This window comes from Tenrec ecaudatus, chromosome 6 (assembly GCF_050624435.1).
Source record: "Tenrec ecaudatus isolate mTenEca1 chromosome 6, mTenEca1.hap1, whole genome shotgun sequence".
Lineage (NCBI taxonomy): Eukaryota > Metazoa > Chordata > Mammalia > Afrosoricida > Tenrecidae > Tenrec > Tenrec ecaudatus.
The window spans coordinates 123,423,061-123,438,792 of record NC_134535.1 but is presented as its reverse complement, the minus strand read 5'-3'; the positions used below and the strand labels follow the sequence as shown (position 1 = coordinate 123,438,792).

General features: G+C 42.9%; 1 protein-coding gene across 4 annotated transcripts; it reads left to right on the top strand.

The window, feature by feature from the left end:
* Window positions 1-1,232: 1,232 nt before the first annotated feature.
* On the top strand, window positions 1,233-15,397 carry LOC142450306 (C-type lectin domain family 2 member F-like). Of its 4 annotated transcripts, none has more exons than XM_075552081.1 (7): window positions 1,233-1,515; window positions 4,696-4,765; window positions 6,412-6,528; window positions 7,534-7,647; window positions 9,903-10,081; window positions 10,756-10,862; window positions 12,836-15,397. In XM_075552081.1, exons 2-7 carry the CDS (start codon window positions 4,717-4,719, stop codon window positions 12,948-12,950), a joined length of 681 nt encoding a protein of 226 aa, XP_075408196.1. In that variant the 5' UTR covers window positions 1,233-1,515; window positions 4,696-4,716; the 3' UTR covers window positions 12,951-15,397. The 4 variants fall into 4 exon arrangements, with proteins under 4 accessions (XP_075408196.1, XP_075408197.1, XP_075408193.1 ...); XM_075552082.1 differs by having other exon boundaries at window positions 1,233-1,520; XM_075552078.1 differs by having other exon boundaries at window positions 1,235-1,515; window positions 4,573-4,765.
* Window positions 15,398-15,732: the final 335 nt, after the last annotated feature.

The following is a 15,732-nucleotide window of genomic DNA, read 5'->3' as shown; positions in this document are numbered from 1 at the left end:
CCTTATCATAAAAGAAACAATGCCAATATTAACTATAACATTCTGGTTACTATAATAAGATTAACTTCACCATTCAGATTAAAACCCTCATCCTTTCCCCTGCCTCCCCCTCTGCTATGTCTCCCTCCAGACTTAGCTCCCATTGTTTTCTCTTGGAGAAAATGTATCCCGCCTATCTTATCTAGATAGACATGCAGAGATAATACTATGCATAAAAACAAGACAGAACAAAACAAAGCAACAAAAGAAAAGAAAACAAAGCAACAAAACCAAAAACAGAAAAAAGAAAAGAAAAGCCTATAAATCGTTCAAGGTCTGTTTGGTGACCTTTAAGAGTGTTTTCTATTCCAGTCTGAGTCTGATGGGGTGCAATTCCCTAGCCCCACAGTCTACTTGTGGTATTCCCTGGGGACTTCATTGCTCTGTTCCCCTGGCTGTTCTGTTGCACGCCCTTAGTGTTTCACCTTGGTGTAGTAGGGACGGATCTGGCACAATTCCTACTCTGTCTCCAGTTTTGTCCCCTGTAGGGCTATGGGGCATTGATGGATATTGTGTCTTGTGGTGGGGCTTGCCCTATGGTCCTCTGTGTGCACTGGCTGCTCTTAGCAGGGACATTGTCCTCAGAGCAGGTGGGCCAGGAGGTGCTCCACTCTCTCTCCCTTCCCCCTTGTTTGCTCCTGTGTGCTCTGATCTGACATGCCTCTCTCCCTGAGCTGTAGCTTCATGGCTGCCCTCTCAAGTGAATTCTTTTGTGGTGGTTGGGAGTGGGGAAGGCTGGCTGGACATGTGGGGAGACTGTCCACATAGTTGGAATGGGGCCTGCCCCTCATACCTCTCTATTGCTTTGTTGCTTAATGCCGGTATACTGCATTCACGTTTTTGAGCACAGGGTTGAAGTCTCGTCCCTCTTTCCCTGTGGAGATATAAAGAACACCCTCCCCTTGGGTGCATTAGTATGTTTTGTTTTGCGTGTGTGTGTGTGTTTGGTCTAGCTCCTCACCCCCACCAAACGCAGCCCTCTGAAAAGCCCCTGGCTGAATCAACATGAAAGGGGTAGTTGCTTGGAAGTCCCAAGACTTCTGGGAATGCTGTTCAGATCTGGAAGGGCTGCTGTTCAGATATGGAGTGGTGAGGGGCAAAAAAGACGCTGGTGGTTGGGGTGGCCACGTGGGAGCCCTGCCTCATCCTCTGATGTGATAAGGAACTGTACCCCAACCACATTCCCCTCATTTTTGGCAGGACTTTGGGGTGAGAGGGTTGAAGCAGGAAAATGAAACTGAAAGGCAAAGGGATCCAGTGTGCCTGCCAGAGGATCTCTGCCTTCAGAAGCAGAAAGATTTCCCAAGCCTTATGGGTCAGAAGTGACTGGAAGATGCCTTAAATAGGATTTTGGAGGCTGCAGGGAAGCCCACTGCCTCATCATCCGCTGACTGGCTCACCTGGAGGACTTCATCCCACCTTAGGAAATATGAGGATGCCTTCCCTGGAGCCATTGAGGATGTGACTTCTCCATAAGTAAGGTGATCCTCCTAGAAATTCTCTCATTTCAGTGAACTGGCCCAATGGTGAGGATTGTCACCAGGTTGTTTGCAGGTCCTCCACTGTTTGATGTCCAGTATACTGAAAATGAATTCTAGGGTTTTTACTCGCTTTTGTTTGTGATTTCGCTTAGTTGAATCAGGCAGGACTGGGAATCTGATTCCTATTTGTGTATTTTGGCAAACATTTGGCAATATTCAGAGGTGTTTGAAATAGACACTGAAGGGAGTGCTGACACCTCTTAGCTGCTTCCAGCTCACGCACAAGTGATGAAAATCTTTGCTGTCCCTTTTGGCAGGGTGGCTTATTGGTTTTCCTTTGCACCAAGCAGGCCCTCCCATCCATGATGTCAGAGATCGAGATTTGCACCCGTGGGAGTCTTTCCTGTTTGGTTTCCGTTCTTTAAAACTGCCAAGGCGAAACGGAATTACAGGGAGGAAGACAGACATAACTGACAGGACAAGGGAGAACAGAAACAGCTTTATTAGGGTTTGCTTTTTAGAGAGGTACGTTTTAGGGGAAGGCATGCAGCTTTCCAGACCTGGTCAAGTGAGAGGACAGCATATGCAGCCTGCCCTTGCCCCTGGGCATCTATGACAGGACTGCCATCAACAAACAGTGAGATCTGGGTTAGGATACAGTTGATCAGAGCCTGGGTCTGGGAAGTGTTAGTGTCTCAACTGCCTGGGGCAGGAGTGACCACTAAGTTACAGCCAGTCTAGGAGCTGAGGCAAGAGGGTTGCTGGGTTTAAACAGGGAGCCTGGCGCAGAGTTATGTTAGGGTTTTCGATAAACAGGTGATAGACTTTCTGGAGGCGGCTTGGGGACAGCGAGGACAGGACTCGGCGTGAGAGGAGTCTTCAACCTGTGTGGTAGGCTTTCTCCTGGTTGACTCGAGGGCTCTCTGGGTGAGGGCAGCGGCTGCCAACTGCTGCCAGGGCCTAGAGGCTGGGTTGCCAACGCTGGCTGTCTTATCTAGTTGCTTAGACAGAAAGCTATAGGGGATAGATCGGGCCCCAGGTCCTGAGCCAGGAAACAGACTGATATACCTTTTTTTTTTTTTTTTTTTTGCTTGTGTGGAGTTAAAAAGGATTGGCAGGGTTCAGTAGAGGCAGGAGTGGAGGCATGCCATGTCAGAGTTTGTTAAAGTCAGCTTTGTCTTAGACTCTGAGTGGTGGGTTGGGGTGCAAGCTCAATCAGATAGCAGCAGAATGAGATAGGTGTGTCTTGAGGGAGAGAGAATTTAGGGAGTTGGGCTTTGTCTGCTGTAGAACTGTTTTAGGAGGGGCTGCAGGTAAAGGCAAAGGAATGTTGACAAGCTGGGTTAAGGGGGGTGGTGAAAACGGTATAGGGGAAGGGGGAATGTGGGATAAAAGAGTATAGGAGTTGGGAGCTTCCGGGTGTCTGGGGATAACAACTTTGTTAATGCCGAGTACGTATCTTTTGTTTTCTTAATGGTGAGATTGGAGCATTGCAGGGACGGGGGCTAGGAATAGTGAGATTGTCAGAAAGGAGGCTTTGCATGATGGGTTAACATCTGGAAGCAACGGGATCTGTAGGGCCAGTTCTTCTAGGTCGGGTGAAAGGAGGGGAAGGAGCAGAGGTGCTGTGAGACCAAAAGTAAGGGGTAAGGAGGCTCCTAACTTATTTAAAATGTTTCTTCCCAACTGATGGATCAGACACAAAGGGATTCTAAGGAGGAATGAGTAAAGGGCTAGTATACCTGGGGCAGGTAGGTTTGCCATCAATATCCATGACCGAGATTGAGGAAGGACTGCTTAGCCCAGAAAATGAAGGCAGGTCAGAAAAGATAGCTTGTGTGTAAGACGGAAATTTACTCACCCAATACCTTGAGCAATACCCCAAGCTTGGCGAGGGTGACAGAAGTCCAGTCCGGGTCTCCTCAGGCTTTGGCCAAGTCCAGCAGGGCCAATGGCGGTTCAGGAATTGGAAAGATAACACCCATTGGTCAGGAGGTGGCCCGGTAACCTTGAGAGGTATCCTTGTCAGAGCTAGGGGCCCTGTGGGAGAGTCCTGGACTTTCCAGAACAGGAAGGTTTCCTGACGCAGCCTGTGGCTTTAACTGGTGGACAGGGACCTTGGATCAGAGAGACACAATGGAAGCCAAGGAGGGGGAGGGGGGCCTGGCTTTATGGCTGGTAAAAATGGAAGTTAGTTAGGCCTTTGTTCAGCGAGAGAGGAAACAGACTATGAACATTTTAGAGAAAGCACTACAGAGCTGCAAACACAAACACAAAAACAGGTAGTAAAGGCTCAGGCACACCCTCTGTGGTCTAGTCTGGGCAGAAGGTACAGTGACTGCTCAGCCTAGTGCTAGGAGTCCTGTGATCTACTGGAGTCCCAGGAGGTGAGCACAGAGACAAAGGCTGGAGGCCACATGAGAGAAGACAGAAGCACAGAAAAGATGGACACGAGAAACTGGCCTTTTCTTCGCACCGCTTTAGGGAAAGGCAGTTCTCTCCAGCTCCTCTTGGCACTCTGGTTGCTTTTCAGGGTTTTCAGCCAGTTAGCCCCCACCCTGGGACCCCATGTCCCCTTCTGAGTTTGCTGGTCCTCTGTAGGAGGCATAGGGCTGATCAAGGTGTTTACTGATGGATGACTAATTCCTGGTGCCTCTGTGTCTCTGCAGACAAAAGCATTGCAAAATGACTGTTATTTGTGACTTTTCTGCTCAAAACATTGAGAGATAACTCAGTTATTTAAGATCTCTGTTGAGGCTCTCTTGAATCTTGCATATCCTTGTGATTGTCTTTGAAACTAGTGCTCTTATTATTCTAAGGTTAAGAAACTGTGACTAGTTAAAAAGTAACATTTGCATAGATAAGAGTTTAGGAATGTTTAAGTTCTTTGATGTTTGTTTTGTAACTAATTTCCTTGTGTAAGAAGAATATAAAAACCAAGCTTCAAATATTCTCAAGACTTCAGTGCATCAGATTGAAGTCCTCCTGATCCCATGCTTTGTATATATCTCTTTTTTTTTCCTTTCATCTGCACGCCCCATTTTGGACCCAGCTTGATGCGGGATAGCTGATCTAATCCCCACAGTCCTCAATGTTCACAGGGATAAACAAGACAAGCGAGATGGAACGAAAATTCACAGAGAGATACTGACCAGAATACTACGTTGTATTCCAGAATATTCTTCTGTGTGGAAAGATGTCTGTGGAGGCTTCATCGGGACTCTTCCAGAATTCCCTCGAATCTGGTAATGCAGGTTATAAAATCTGAGAGCATGAAAGAACAGGGTAGTGGTGGGGAGAGGGGGGATCTTTCTTCCATGAAAGTGCGGTAGAAACTGACTTGTAGGTAAGCCAGCCCTTTTATACTTTTGCTTTCTTTTCAGAATGTCATACAGAAATGTACTCCCACAGCAGGGAACTTTTCAGTCTGATAGCTTTTGCTTCGTCTTAGCATTGAGATTCATCCAGAGGGTCGAGGGTAGCAAGTTTGTCAAATAAGGGCAAGAGGAAAAGCTTTTCTGTGTGTTCGGCCATATCTTTGCATGATCTACCAGGAGAGGACAGGAGTGGATGGATGTTCTACATTTTTATGCTTGTTTCAACTGAGCAAGGGGTATGTTGAGGGCCCTGTAGAGAGGAGAGAGGAGAGAAGCAAGACAAAATAAGGTCAACGCAAGGCTGAGAGTAAGTAATGGACAATTGCTAAGTACCCAAATATTTATAGTACCCTCTTTCATTAACATACAAAGTTGGCCACAATTGAAATGCACTTCACGTGGTAACAAGGGAAGCATTTCTCCCGTGGTCTCTGGCTGTTGGCTAGGTCATACCAAATCCAGAGGAGCAGGCAGCCTCAGTTTTCTCCTGAGAAAAGGCTGGTGGGTTTGAACCACTGAGCTGAAGTGTTAGCAGCGCAATGGTCCTTCCACATCACCTCCAGAGCTCTTCCGAGGTAAAGAAGGCCTCTTCACTTCTTCATTTGCTGACAGATATTTTGGAGGAATATACATTTTCTGTATGTTTATAAAACTAAAAGACATACAATGTGAAAAGAGAGAAACAAGTAAAAGCCCAGATCATCTGGATTGTAGAGAGTGAGAACCATTAATATTTTATGTGTATTCCTCTTGTTTTCTTGGTGTTTGTTTGAAACTAGCTCATGTGTCACAAAAGCATTTCTGTCCATTTAAATTGGGCTTTACTCTCTTTATACCCTCAGACCAGAGTTTGCGTCGATGGATAAAGATTCTGGAGAGTTTTTAAGGCTGTGAGCCTTCTCTCTTAACAAAAAAAAAAAAAAAGTTTACTTTTGCATTAGTTCATTTTTATTATTTTTCCTTTTGGCTTGTGGACTAGAACACATATGAAGACAAACATACTATACAGAGATGCACAAGCACCTGCATCAGAACAGGCCTCTGTCCCAGTCTTGTGGTTCTTTGTATGTGGTTCTTTCTCATTTGATTTCACTTTTCCCATTCCTCCCTGTTCCTTGTCATAGTCTTCAACATCTTTTCCCTCCAATTTTATAACACTGAGCTATGAATAAATTTAAAAACGGCTTTTGTTTCTTGGTGTTTTCAATTTCTTGAAATTTTTTTCTTTTCCAATATGGTTTGTAAGCATTCCTTTTTGTTTTGTTCTATTTCCCTCTCATTAAAGTCTTATTCCCATAACAAGGAATGAGGTTTCTTATCTCTGTGTTTCCTTGACCATGGCCATTCCTCATGGAGCAGGACCGTTTGTGAGAGAGCTTGTCAGCAGGCAGGTTGCGGCTCAGTGGCACTTGATTGTTGATTCTATGATCAGTGTGTGTGTGTGTGTGTGTATGTGTGTATGTGTGTGTGTGTATTTCCCCTATAACCTTCAGGATGACATTTGTGTTTTGCAGATCAAAGAACACATCCAGTAAAGTTATTCACTACCTTCCCTTCCAAAATTATTGCCTGCTGGCACTTCAGTGTACTTGTGGCTTTCATTGGGGTTTTATTTTCTGTTACCTTAAGAAGTAAGTAAATTTTTCCACAAAGGTTACATTATTCTCTATACAAACATATTATTAATATATATTTAGGGAGTCCTGGCACAGTGTGAATTGCTATCCACATTTCTGTTATCCGTCCTCTTGGGGGCTGGGGAGGCTGTATATCTAACCATTCAATGTGGTGCCCCTCTCTCCCTCTTCCCCTCCCCGACTAGCCCCCTCCCTTATGCCTTATGATATCGCTACTCTCACTACTGTTCCTGAGGGGTTGGGTTAACTGTCCTGAATTTCATGCGTTGAGAGCTCCTATCTGTAACAATTGTACCATGGGTTAGCCAGATTTGTAAGGTAGAACTAGGTCATGGTAAGGGGGGTTGGGGATGGGGCGTGGGCGGGGAAGCATTCAGGAACTAGACAATGATGCGTGTTTCAATGGTGCTATACTGCACTTTGATTAAATCACCCCTTCCTTATAAACTTTCTGTGGTGGGATATCCAATTGTCCACAGAGAGGCTTTGGGACTCCACTCTAACCATCCTCATTTGCATGCTTTAGTTGTTTGTTTTGGAGCTTTTGATACCTGATACCGTCAACACCTCATGATCACACAGGGTGGTGAACTTCATCCATGTGGGCTTATTTGCTTCCCTACTAGATGGCCGCTTGTTTACCTTTAAGACTACAGATGCCACATCTTTTGATAACCGGGCCCCATCCCCGCTCTTTACCACATTTGCTTAGGCACCTATTTTGCCTTCAGTGATCGTATTAGGAAGTGAGTATCAAAGAGTGCCAGGTTATTAGAACAAGGTATTCTTGTATTAAGGGAGGCCTTGAGTAGAAGCCCAAAGTGAAAGGAAGGCATTTTAAAAATCGAATAAGAGGGATAAGGGGAAGATAGTGGGTGATTTTAAGAGGACACTGGCATCGTGATCTTTCTAAAATTGGAGTAAATTATGCTTAGTTGTTGGTTCTATGATAAATTTGTTTTTTCTCCCTTAAACCGTCATGATATTTTCATTTTTCAGGTAAAATGAACTGGCTAAGTATTACATCCAAGGTAACCACTACCAGAATTGTGTGTGGCTTCATCATCGTATTCCTGACTTTAACTGCAGTTTCACGTTCTGTTTTTTTTCAGGGTAAGTAACCTCACGGATGCTCTGAAATTTACAGTGCTCCGTGTACATGTATGTTATCACTACATATTTTTCTAGCTCCATTATACGCTCAGCCCTGTCCAGGTGAAGCACAAAATTCTCTGTTCTCATGGATGTGCATTCTAACCAAAACATTCATCAGTAGTCAACTTAAATAAAGTTATGGATCAAATTGTTTGCAGTTAACAGGAGATGGTAAATATAGCGTGCTCCTTGCCATAGTTAACTCTTAAAAATTAAGAAGTTAGTAACACAAGAGAATAGTTGACATTTACTGATATAAGCAGTGCGGTGACTGGAGGAAATTTGTGGGAAGGTCCGGTGCTACATCTCTGGATCGACTCCATGGCTTGCTTTAATCCAAATTGCCATTTGATTAAAGAAATAGTCAGGGGACACTTCGGCATGAAAGGTTGTAGGCATATCCTCTCTATTCTTAAAAATTGTGTCTTCTTTAGCTAATTGAGAATACACAAAAGAATTATCTGCTTTTAAAAATGACTAAACTTTTGCAGAGAGAGCCAATAGGCTCTCTGCATTAATTGGCCCATGGACTGCACATGTTAAGAGAAGAAAAGTGAAATTATGTAACAAAAGTTCCGTTCTTTTGATGAACCCAGATCTGAAATATAACTTGTTTCAGATTATATAGCAAGGGCCAAATTATTGCTTATAGAGCTATTTCACACATGAATACCAGTTGCTGTCTATTCTGATGCATGATCACCCTCTAGGTCTGGGAATTGTGTTCCATAGGGTTTTTAGTGGCTGATTTTCAGAAGTAGGATGCCAGGCCTTGCTTCTAAGGTGCCTCTGGGTGGAATTGGATATTCGAAGTTTGGTTGACAGCTATATGCATTGCCGGTTTGAACCAGATAGAGATCCATATTTAACAGAACGACATAAAACAGAAAAAGAAAGCCCAGATTGCACTTTTGGTACTAAAAACAATATTTTTAATCTGCTACTAAAATATCCTCTGGGGGCTTCTGGAGCTCTCACAAAATACACCTTAATAAAATCAAGAAGAAGGAAGGGTTTTGCCTTTTTTTTTTTGGAGGGGGTGTCCGTTAAAGGTTGAGATTTCCTGTGAGGGGGGATGTGGAAAAGGAGAAACGGCGTAACATTGGGAAAGGATGCTGGGCTGGTTACATAAGCCCATGTCACTCGGAAGGTATTAAGAGTGAAAGGGTGGAGTTTAGCAGTCAATCCGGTCAGTTTTAGGATGACACCTGGTGGGTATGACCTTCTCATGAGGAGGATGCTTCAAACGACCTCTTTCTCACTACTTTGTGTTCCTGCTGACAAGCTACTTTGAGCTATACTGTTGGCGTCCATAGTCCCGAGATGCTTCTACCGGCAGTGGATTCACAAAACTATCCATACACTGGCCTGTGATGTTCCTGCATTTGGCATCATTGCATGAACTGCTTGAGTCAGAAGAGGAATTTATATACTAGTATCAGCCATATGGGCTAATGTTGGACATATGGACTAGATCTGGAAAGGGCTGGGCCGTTTTCTTAATGTACAACTACATTATACAATTACAATTGTATATTAAGAAAATGTCCCAGCCAAGTCTAGTTCTAATCCATATGTCCGTTATTAGCCTATTAATCTATAAATTACTAGTCTATAAATTCCTCTTCAGAGTTAAGCAGCACATGCAATGATGCCGAATGCAGGAAGATCACAGACCGATGGGTGGGTAGTTTTGTGGATCCAATGGCGGTGGAAGCATCTCAGGACTGTGGCTGCCATCAGTATAGCCTGAAGTAGCTTGTCAGCAGGAAGGTGAAGCAGAGTGTGTTCTAACTCCAGGGAGGAAGAGAAGCGTTTCCACGGTCCTCATGAGAAAGCCATGCCCACCTGATTGACAGGCTACACTCCACCCCTTCACTCTTAAGCTCCTCAAGTTGACAGGAGGTTATGTAACGACCACAAGCTCTTTCTTATACATATATGAGTGTCCCTGGTTTGTTTCTCTAGCCAAGCTGGTTTAACACAAATATTAAGGAAGTTGATACTGTGGAAATAGATTTACTTAAACTCATTTGCATTTATTGGCTGCTTGAACTGTAAGGCTCATTGGTTCCCATCTTGAAGACCACTGTATTTAAAGACTGTTGTGCTTAGCATATGTCTTCCAGCTCATGGCCTATAAAACCAGTCAACAGTTAAAAGGGAAAATGAAATGTACTGAATGTATTCTATTGTGGTTGTCTAACTCCTAGAGAGAGATAAAGAGCATGTCTTCGGGTTTCCTGTGTGTGCTGTCTGCCCAGAAACCTGGCTTGAATTTAGTGGGAAGTGTTATTATTTTTCTGAGTATGCAAGAAACTGGACATTCAGTCAGGCATTCTGTACTGCAGTGGAAGCCAGACTTGCTCAGTTTGAAACCTGGAAAGAACTGGTAAGTATTGTTTTGGGATCATGTTTTCTGTTGAATAGTTAGTCACCTGAAAGGATGGCCTAACAGAGATCAAGCTAAATGATATGATAAAGAAGGAATCCAATCCAGTCAGACTTTAAGATAAGGGATGTACTTTTGGATAAGTGAAAACCTTTGTTGAGATATATTCTTCATGCTGGGCATCCTATGAGTCATTTAAATACCTTCATTTAATCCACATAGCAAGTATTCACATTTGATAGGCTCTTTGGTTCTATGTTCCATCTTCCACTAATGAATATATTAAAATACATTCTATAAAGAATGATTTAAATTAGAATATCTTGGGAAGTGAAAGTGGACACAATAAAATATCCTAGAACAACAGACAGAAATTGGGATTTTACCAGGTGAATTAAACCATGTGATTATCTTTAAGTAACTAATAAGAATCATGTATGAAATGGCAAGTGCTGAACATTGGACACTGGTCTGGCTCCAGTGTGTCTACTTCTCAACTACACCAGGCTTCCACCCCAAAAGAGAAGATATAGGGGACAGACACCCGAGAGTGACATGAGGGGACAGACACCCGAGAGTGACATGAGGGGACAGACATCCGAGAATGACATGAGGGGACAGACACCCGAGGGTGATAAGAGAAGCACATATTTTCATTTTGGGTTTTATCTTAGGATTTCCTGAAAAGATACGCAGGTGCGTCTGACCATTGGATTGGTGTCAGCAGAGAATCATCAATTGACAACTGGGAATGGACAGATGGCACTGACCACAATAGCTGGTACGTTTTGGCACTTGTCTTCCTTATGCTGTGTTAATGTGTGACCGTGTATGTGAGATGTCTTTAAGAGCTAATAAATATAATGTCATATAAAGCCCCCTGAAATGTGAGGTGGGGAATATAAATCCTGTGTCTGCTCCTCCATTTACTAGTTGTCACTCTTGGAAAATATTACTTATTGTGATGGTATTAATCAAAGTTAAACCTTTAGTGTGATAAAGTCTTCGAACAAAGTTCTTGCCCTCATCCATTAATTGAAAACTTTTATTTCCTAAAGACTTATGTAGAATATAAAGACAATTGATGCACATCAATAGTTTAAAAAGCCTAGTAGGCCACTGAAGAACTGATTGTGGTGGAGTGAAATCTCTTAATGTGGCTTTTCCACCCAAATCTCTCGGAGCCCTGGTGGGGGTAGTGGTTATAAGTGGGGCTGGGAGCCTCATGGTCAGCACGTTGAAACCACCGGCAGCTCCACGGGAGAAAGAATGGGCTTTCTACTCTGATAAACATTTAAAGTCTCAGAAACCCCCAGGGGGCTCCTATAGTCAACGATAAGTCAATGCGAGTAAGTTGTGTGTCAGAGTACCCCAGTCCCTGTAACGCCCACCAAATGATTGGGTGGGACTATGCACAAAGGGTGTGTGTAACACGGATAGAGGAGACTGGCCCATTTTCCTTGCTGTGAAGCTGAGTCATCTGTGGAGCAGCTTCGAAGAGAGGAACCCAGAGGACCTTAGAAGAACAACAATGCCAATACCATGGGGGACCTTGTCTTCTTCGGGCCTGAGACAGAGTGACAGTCAGGTTGGCATGCTGGCCCACAGAAGCAAAGGACAAAGGACCACATGACCGAGAGACTAAGAACCAGAGACTTGGCTACCACGTGGCTCAGAGACTGAGAACCACCAAGATTTGACTGCTGACTGAGGAAACTAATGAGTCTATCCTTAATGTTTGTTGTTCCTGACTTGTGGTACCCTATTAACTTCCCAAAACAACTCCCTGAGTTGTGAATATTGTCTTACAGTTCTGTGTGGCCATTGCAATGAATTATCACACCCAGCATGCAAGTTAGGCGGCGTGGTGTGAAAGTAGTGAAGAAGGATGAATGCGAAGGCATGTGTGATCCCTGTCTCATTGCAACAGGAAAGCCAGAGGAGGCCAGACTTGTCCATTTCCACGGCCCTTTGTTGCGCTGACATCATGCCTACTAAGCCCACTCCCCCTGCTGCTACTTCCAGTCATACAAGGAGGACAGTAGAGAACCCGGAGAACTCTTTCTAGAGTTGGATTGCCCAAAGAAACCTTAGAGTGCGCTGATTTCTTTAGGATATTCAGAATATCCGAGGAAAGGACGTCATGCCTGATAAAGTAGAGGGTCAGCCAAAAGGAAGAGCCTTAGTGAGAGGGCGTGACACGGTGACCACGAGAGTCTTTTCACACACAGCACTGGTGGTAAGGACGCTGCAGGACAGGCGGTGTTGCACGGAGTGGCTGCGAGTGGGAACCAGCCTGCTGGCCACAGGCATTTCATTGAAGGTGATATTTGGTGAAGCTCTAATCATTTCCATAAACAAAAGTTTAGACCTTTTAGGCATTTACTTGCAAGTAATTTTTTAAACTATTCACACATTTATGAAGCAATTCAGGGCATGACCGAAAATAGACTGAGCTGATGGCCACACGGGATAGCCTTCACTTTGGGCTCAACAGCAAACTGCAGTTGCACACCATATCAGCAACACACCTGGGCTTGTTCTGATGATAATTCTGTGATAAATCGAGCAGGGACCTTGAGAATATAAGCGACATGCAATCAGGAAAAGGTGGGCAGCAGTCCTATTGGTGACACAGTTCGGTGTTTTGATTGACATGCAAACAATAGAGGGCTGCTGCTGAGGATTTCTAGTGGTGGAGTCAATTTAGATCTCTGGCCTCTGTGTAATCAATGTTTGTGCACTTGGTTTTAGGTTTATCATCAAAGGGGATGGAGAGTGTGCCTGCTTGAATGACAAGGGTGTCAGTAGTGCCAGGTCCGAGACCAAGAAGAAATGGATTTGTAACAAGCTCCTTGATTATCCATAGACGTGGAACAATGCTTCATGATTTAAATAGTGGTTTTCAAAATCACAGGAGAGATACATTTGTCATTTACAACTACTAATCCATTTTTTTGTTTACCAGAACTATTGCCAATATGTTCACACTCTCTATTAACGATGAGGGTACAAAAGTATCATATGGCAGTAATAATAAAGGGCGTTGGCATAGGATGGTTCTAAATAAGGTTTTTGATGAGTTGACAAAAGGGGGCTTCAAAAAGTTTGTGGAGAACTTCCAATATCTTTAAATTCCAAATTTCCACAAACGTTTGGAAGCTTCTCTCATACTTTTATTTTGATCCCAGGATAAAATAATTAGCACTATATTCCACCTTCATAACTAGACATTAAACTTACTTAAATATATTTTCATATATTGGCAGTCCTTCATTGTACACATGGAGGCATAAAAATGACCATGCTCCCAGAAACCATCCCGAAACCTTAGTAGTCATTGACCAAAATTATGGTTGTTCGGTGAACCCTGAAAACTTTTACTGCACACATTCAAAACATTTTTCTTAGAAAAACTGAAAAATAATAAAACTGGTATTTATTTACTACATTGTAAATGAAACCATCAGAAACCTGTAGAATCGGCTTGTGTTCTTTCTTTGACATATGTATTAAAAGACGGAAGCACTGGAGAGAAGCCTGAGAAATGCTTGCCATCCTTTTGATAGCATAACTTATTACTCTACCAAGATAAAATCTTTCATTCCTTTCTGTTTGAATCAGCTCCTAACGTTTTGTTCTTGTGGTTCTCATGCTGTGAAATATCTGTAAACGATTACCTGCATTTCTTGCTGTGACACACCGTCAGGCTTTTCATCACCAGCATTTTATTTTCTAGGTGAATGGCGAGTCCTCACTAAGGCTCCCCAGGGCCACATGACTCTTAATAGTAGCAATGCCAGTGTTCTCGCAGTCAGCTATGTTTTCCTATAATTCCAGTTATGTTTGATTCCCATTTCACTTTTAGCATTAGCATTTTCATTTCTGGTCAAATTTGCAACTTTGTGGGGTGGGGCACAATCCCTTCTTTGCGGTATTCATCTGGAGTAAATAGGAGCCAAGGAGTCAGTCCAACCACCTGCTTTGCTGTCTGTGCATGACCTGAAACCAGACTTTGAAAGAAGGGATGTCTTTGTCTCTTGTTATGATGAGCACCTGTTGTTTCTATGTGGGCTGAAGAGCTAGCAGGGAAGTGTGCACTCATGAAATCATTCAAATGACGGTGTTGTCTCTCTGCTCTGGTCACTGAAATTTGAGGCCGCCTGTTGTCAGGTCACAAGCAGAACACATGCATATCAGAATAGTCAAGTGAGGACTGTATGATTAAAACACGAATTCATCACCTGCGGACAAATACTATGGTGGAGTAAAAGTTTTTAATGAAAAGTTCTTTTGACCCTTGTCTCTATAACTTCTACCAAGTGATTGTGTGGGACGTTGCAACAGGGTATGTGTGACACTAATAGATGGGATTGGTCAATTTTAGTTGTGACCACAGAACATGCCCCCCCCACACCTGCACTGTTCCCTGAGCTATGTGGATGAACCATCTTTGAAGCAGTAAGAGAGAAGTCCAGAGGCTTGAGAGGCTGAGCACTAGAGAGAGAGATTTGTTTGTTGGCTGAGGTGAGTTCTTACTGTGGACCAGTGACTACCCCTAATATCTTCTGATCCTGGTTGTTATGGCCTGTTAACTTCCTAATAACCCCTCCCCCGCCACCACACCCCCCTCAATTGAGTGAGAACTGTCTGCAAGTTCTGTGTGGCATTGCCATGAATTATTAATGAGCAGTGCCACGGAAGGAGCAAATACCATTCTCTCTTTTGCCTGGCATTCAGTTTAGAATCTTGTTGTTTACTCCAGGATAAATGAAAGACAGTTAACTCTCTGAATTATTTAGACAGTTAATACTAAAAATACTATTAAAATTTTTAAAATAAAATCATTTTTAAATGTAGAGTATCAGAACACTACACTAATGATTCCCCAAAGGGATGAAATAGCAGTATACAATGCATCGCCTCCCTTCATGGAATTCTTTTCTCAGACTTTTTCTGAGTTCTCAATATCTTCTGGTTACTCTGGCATTTTTTCATATATATCATTGAAGCTATGCTATTAATCATGTATGAATATATTTAATAATGAAAATTCTTTTCAGTAAAGGGCAAACTTATTTAACTAATACTCTTGATGTTTTCACCTTAGCATTCATTGTATGTTACGTTTGCTAACAGGCAGAAACCATGTCTGTATCAGCAGAGCTTACCATAGTGTCTTACATGTGATGTGTCTTCAAATAATTTTTTGGAAAGTACTTTGCCCTGCTTGCTTAGTTTCTGTGAACATTGTTACCAGTAAACCTAAATTCCTGCAGAAAGTGGAAAGATAACTAATATATTGATAAATTTTGTTTTTTGATGATTCCTAAATAAAAGTTGAGTCCAATTGTGACCCTGAATGGCTTATTATTCTTTACCAACTAATTTCCTGAGCATATACAGAAAACGTGGACTCCATTACTTCTCACTTACAATACAGACATGTTACATAGCCACTTGATGGGTTTCCTTAACATGAAAATGGGTACCATAGTAGCAGTTTCACTAGCTAGTGAAAGATTCAAGTGAGATCACACTTGGAAATCTCTTGCCATTGTGCTGATTCTTAACTGAAAAAACCAAACTCACAGCTATAGAAAGTTGCCCATTAAATATGGAAGACCAAAGAAGAATCAATGCATTTGCAT

Coding starts and splice junctions, on each gene's coding strand:
- LOC142450306 (XM_075552081.1), top strand. CDS start 4,717: ATGTCTGTGGAGGCTTCATCGGGACTCTTCCAGAATTCCCTCGAATCT. Junction 6,529..7,533: donor ATTTTCTGTTACCTTAAGAA/GTAAGTAAATTT, acceptor TTCATTTTTCAG/GTAAAATGAACTGGCTAAGT. Junction 10,082..10,755: donor TTGAAACCTGGAAAGAACTG/GTAAGTATTGTT, acceptor GTTTTATCTTAG/GATTTCCTGAAAAGATACGC.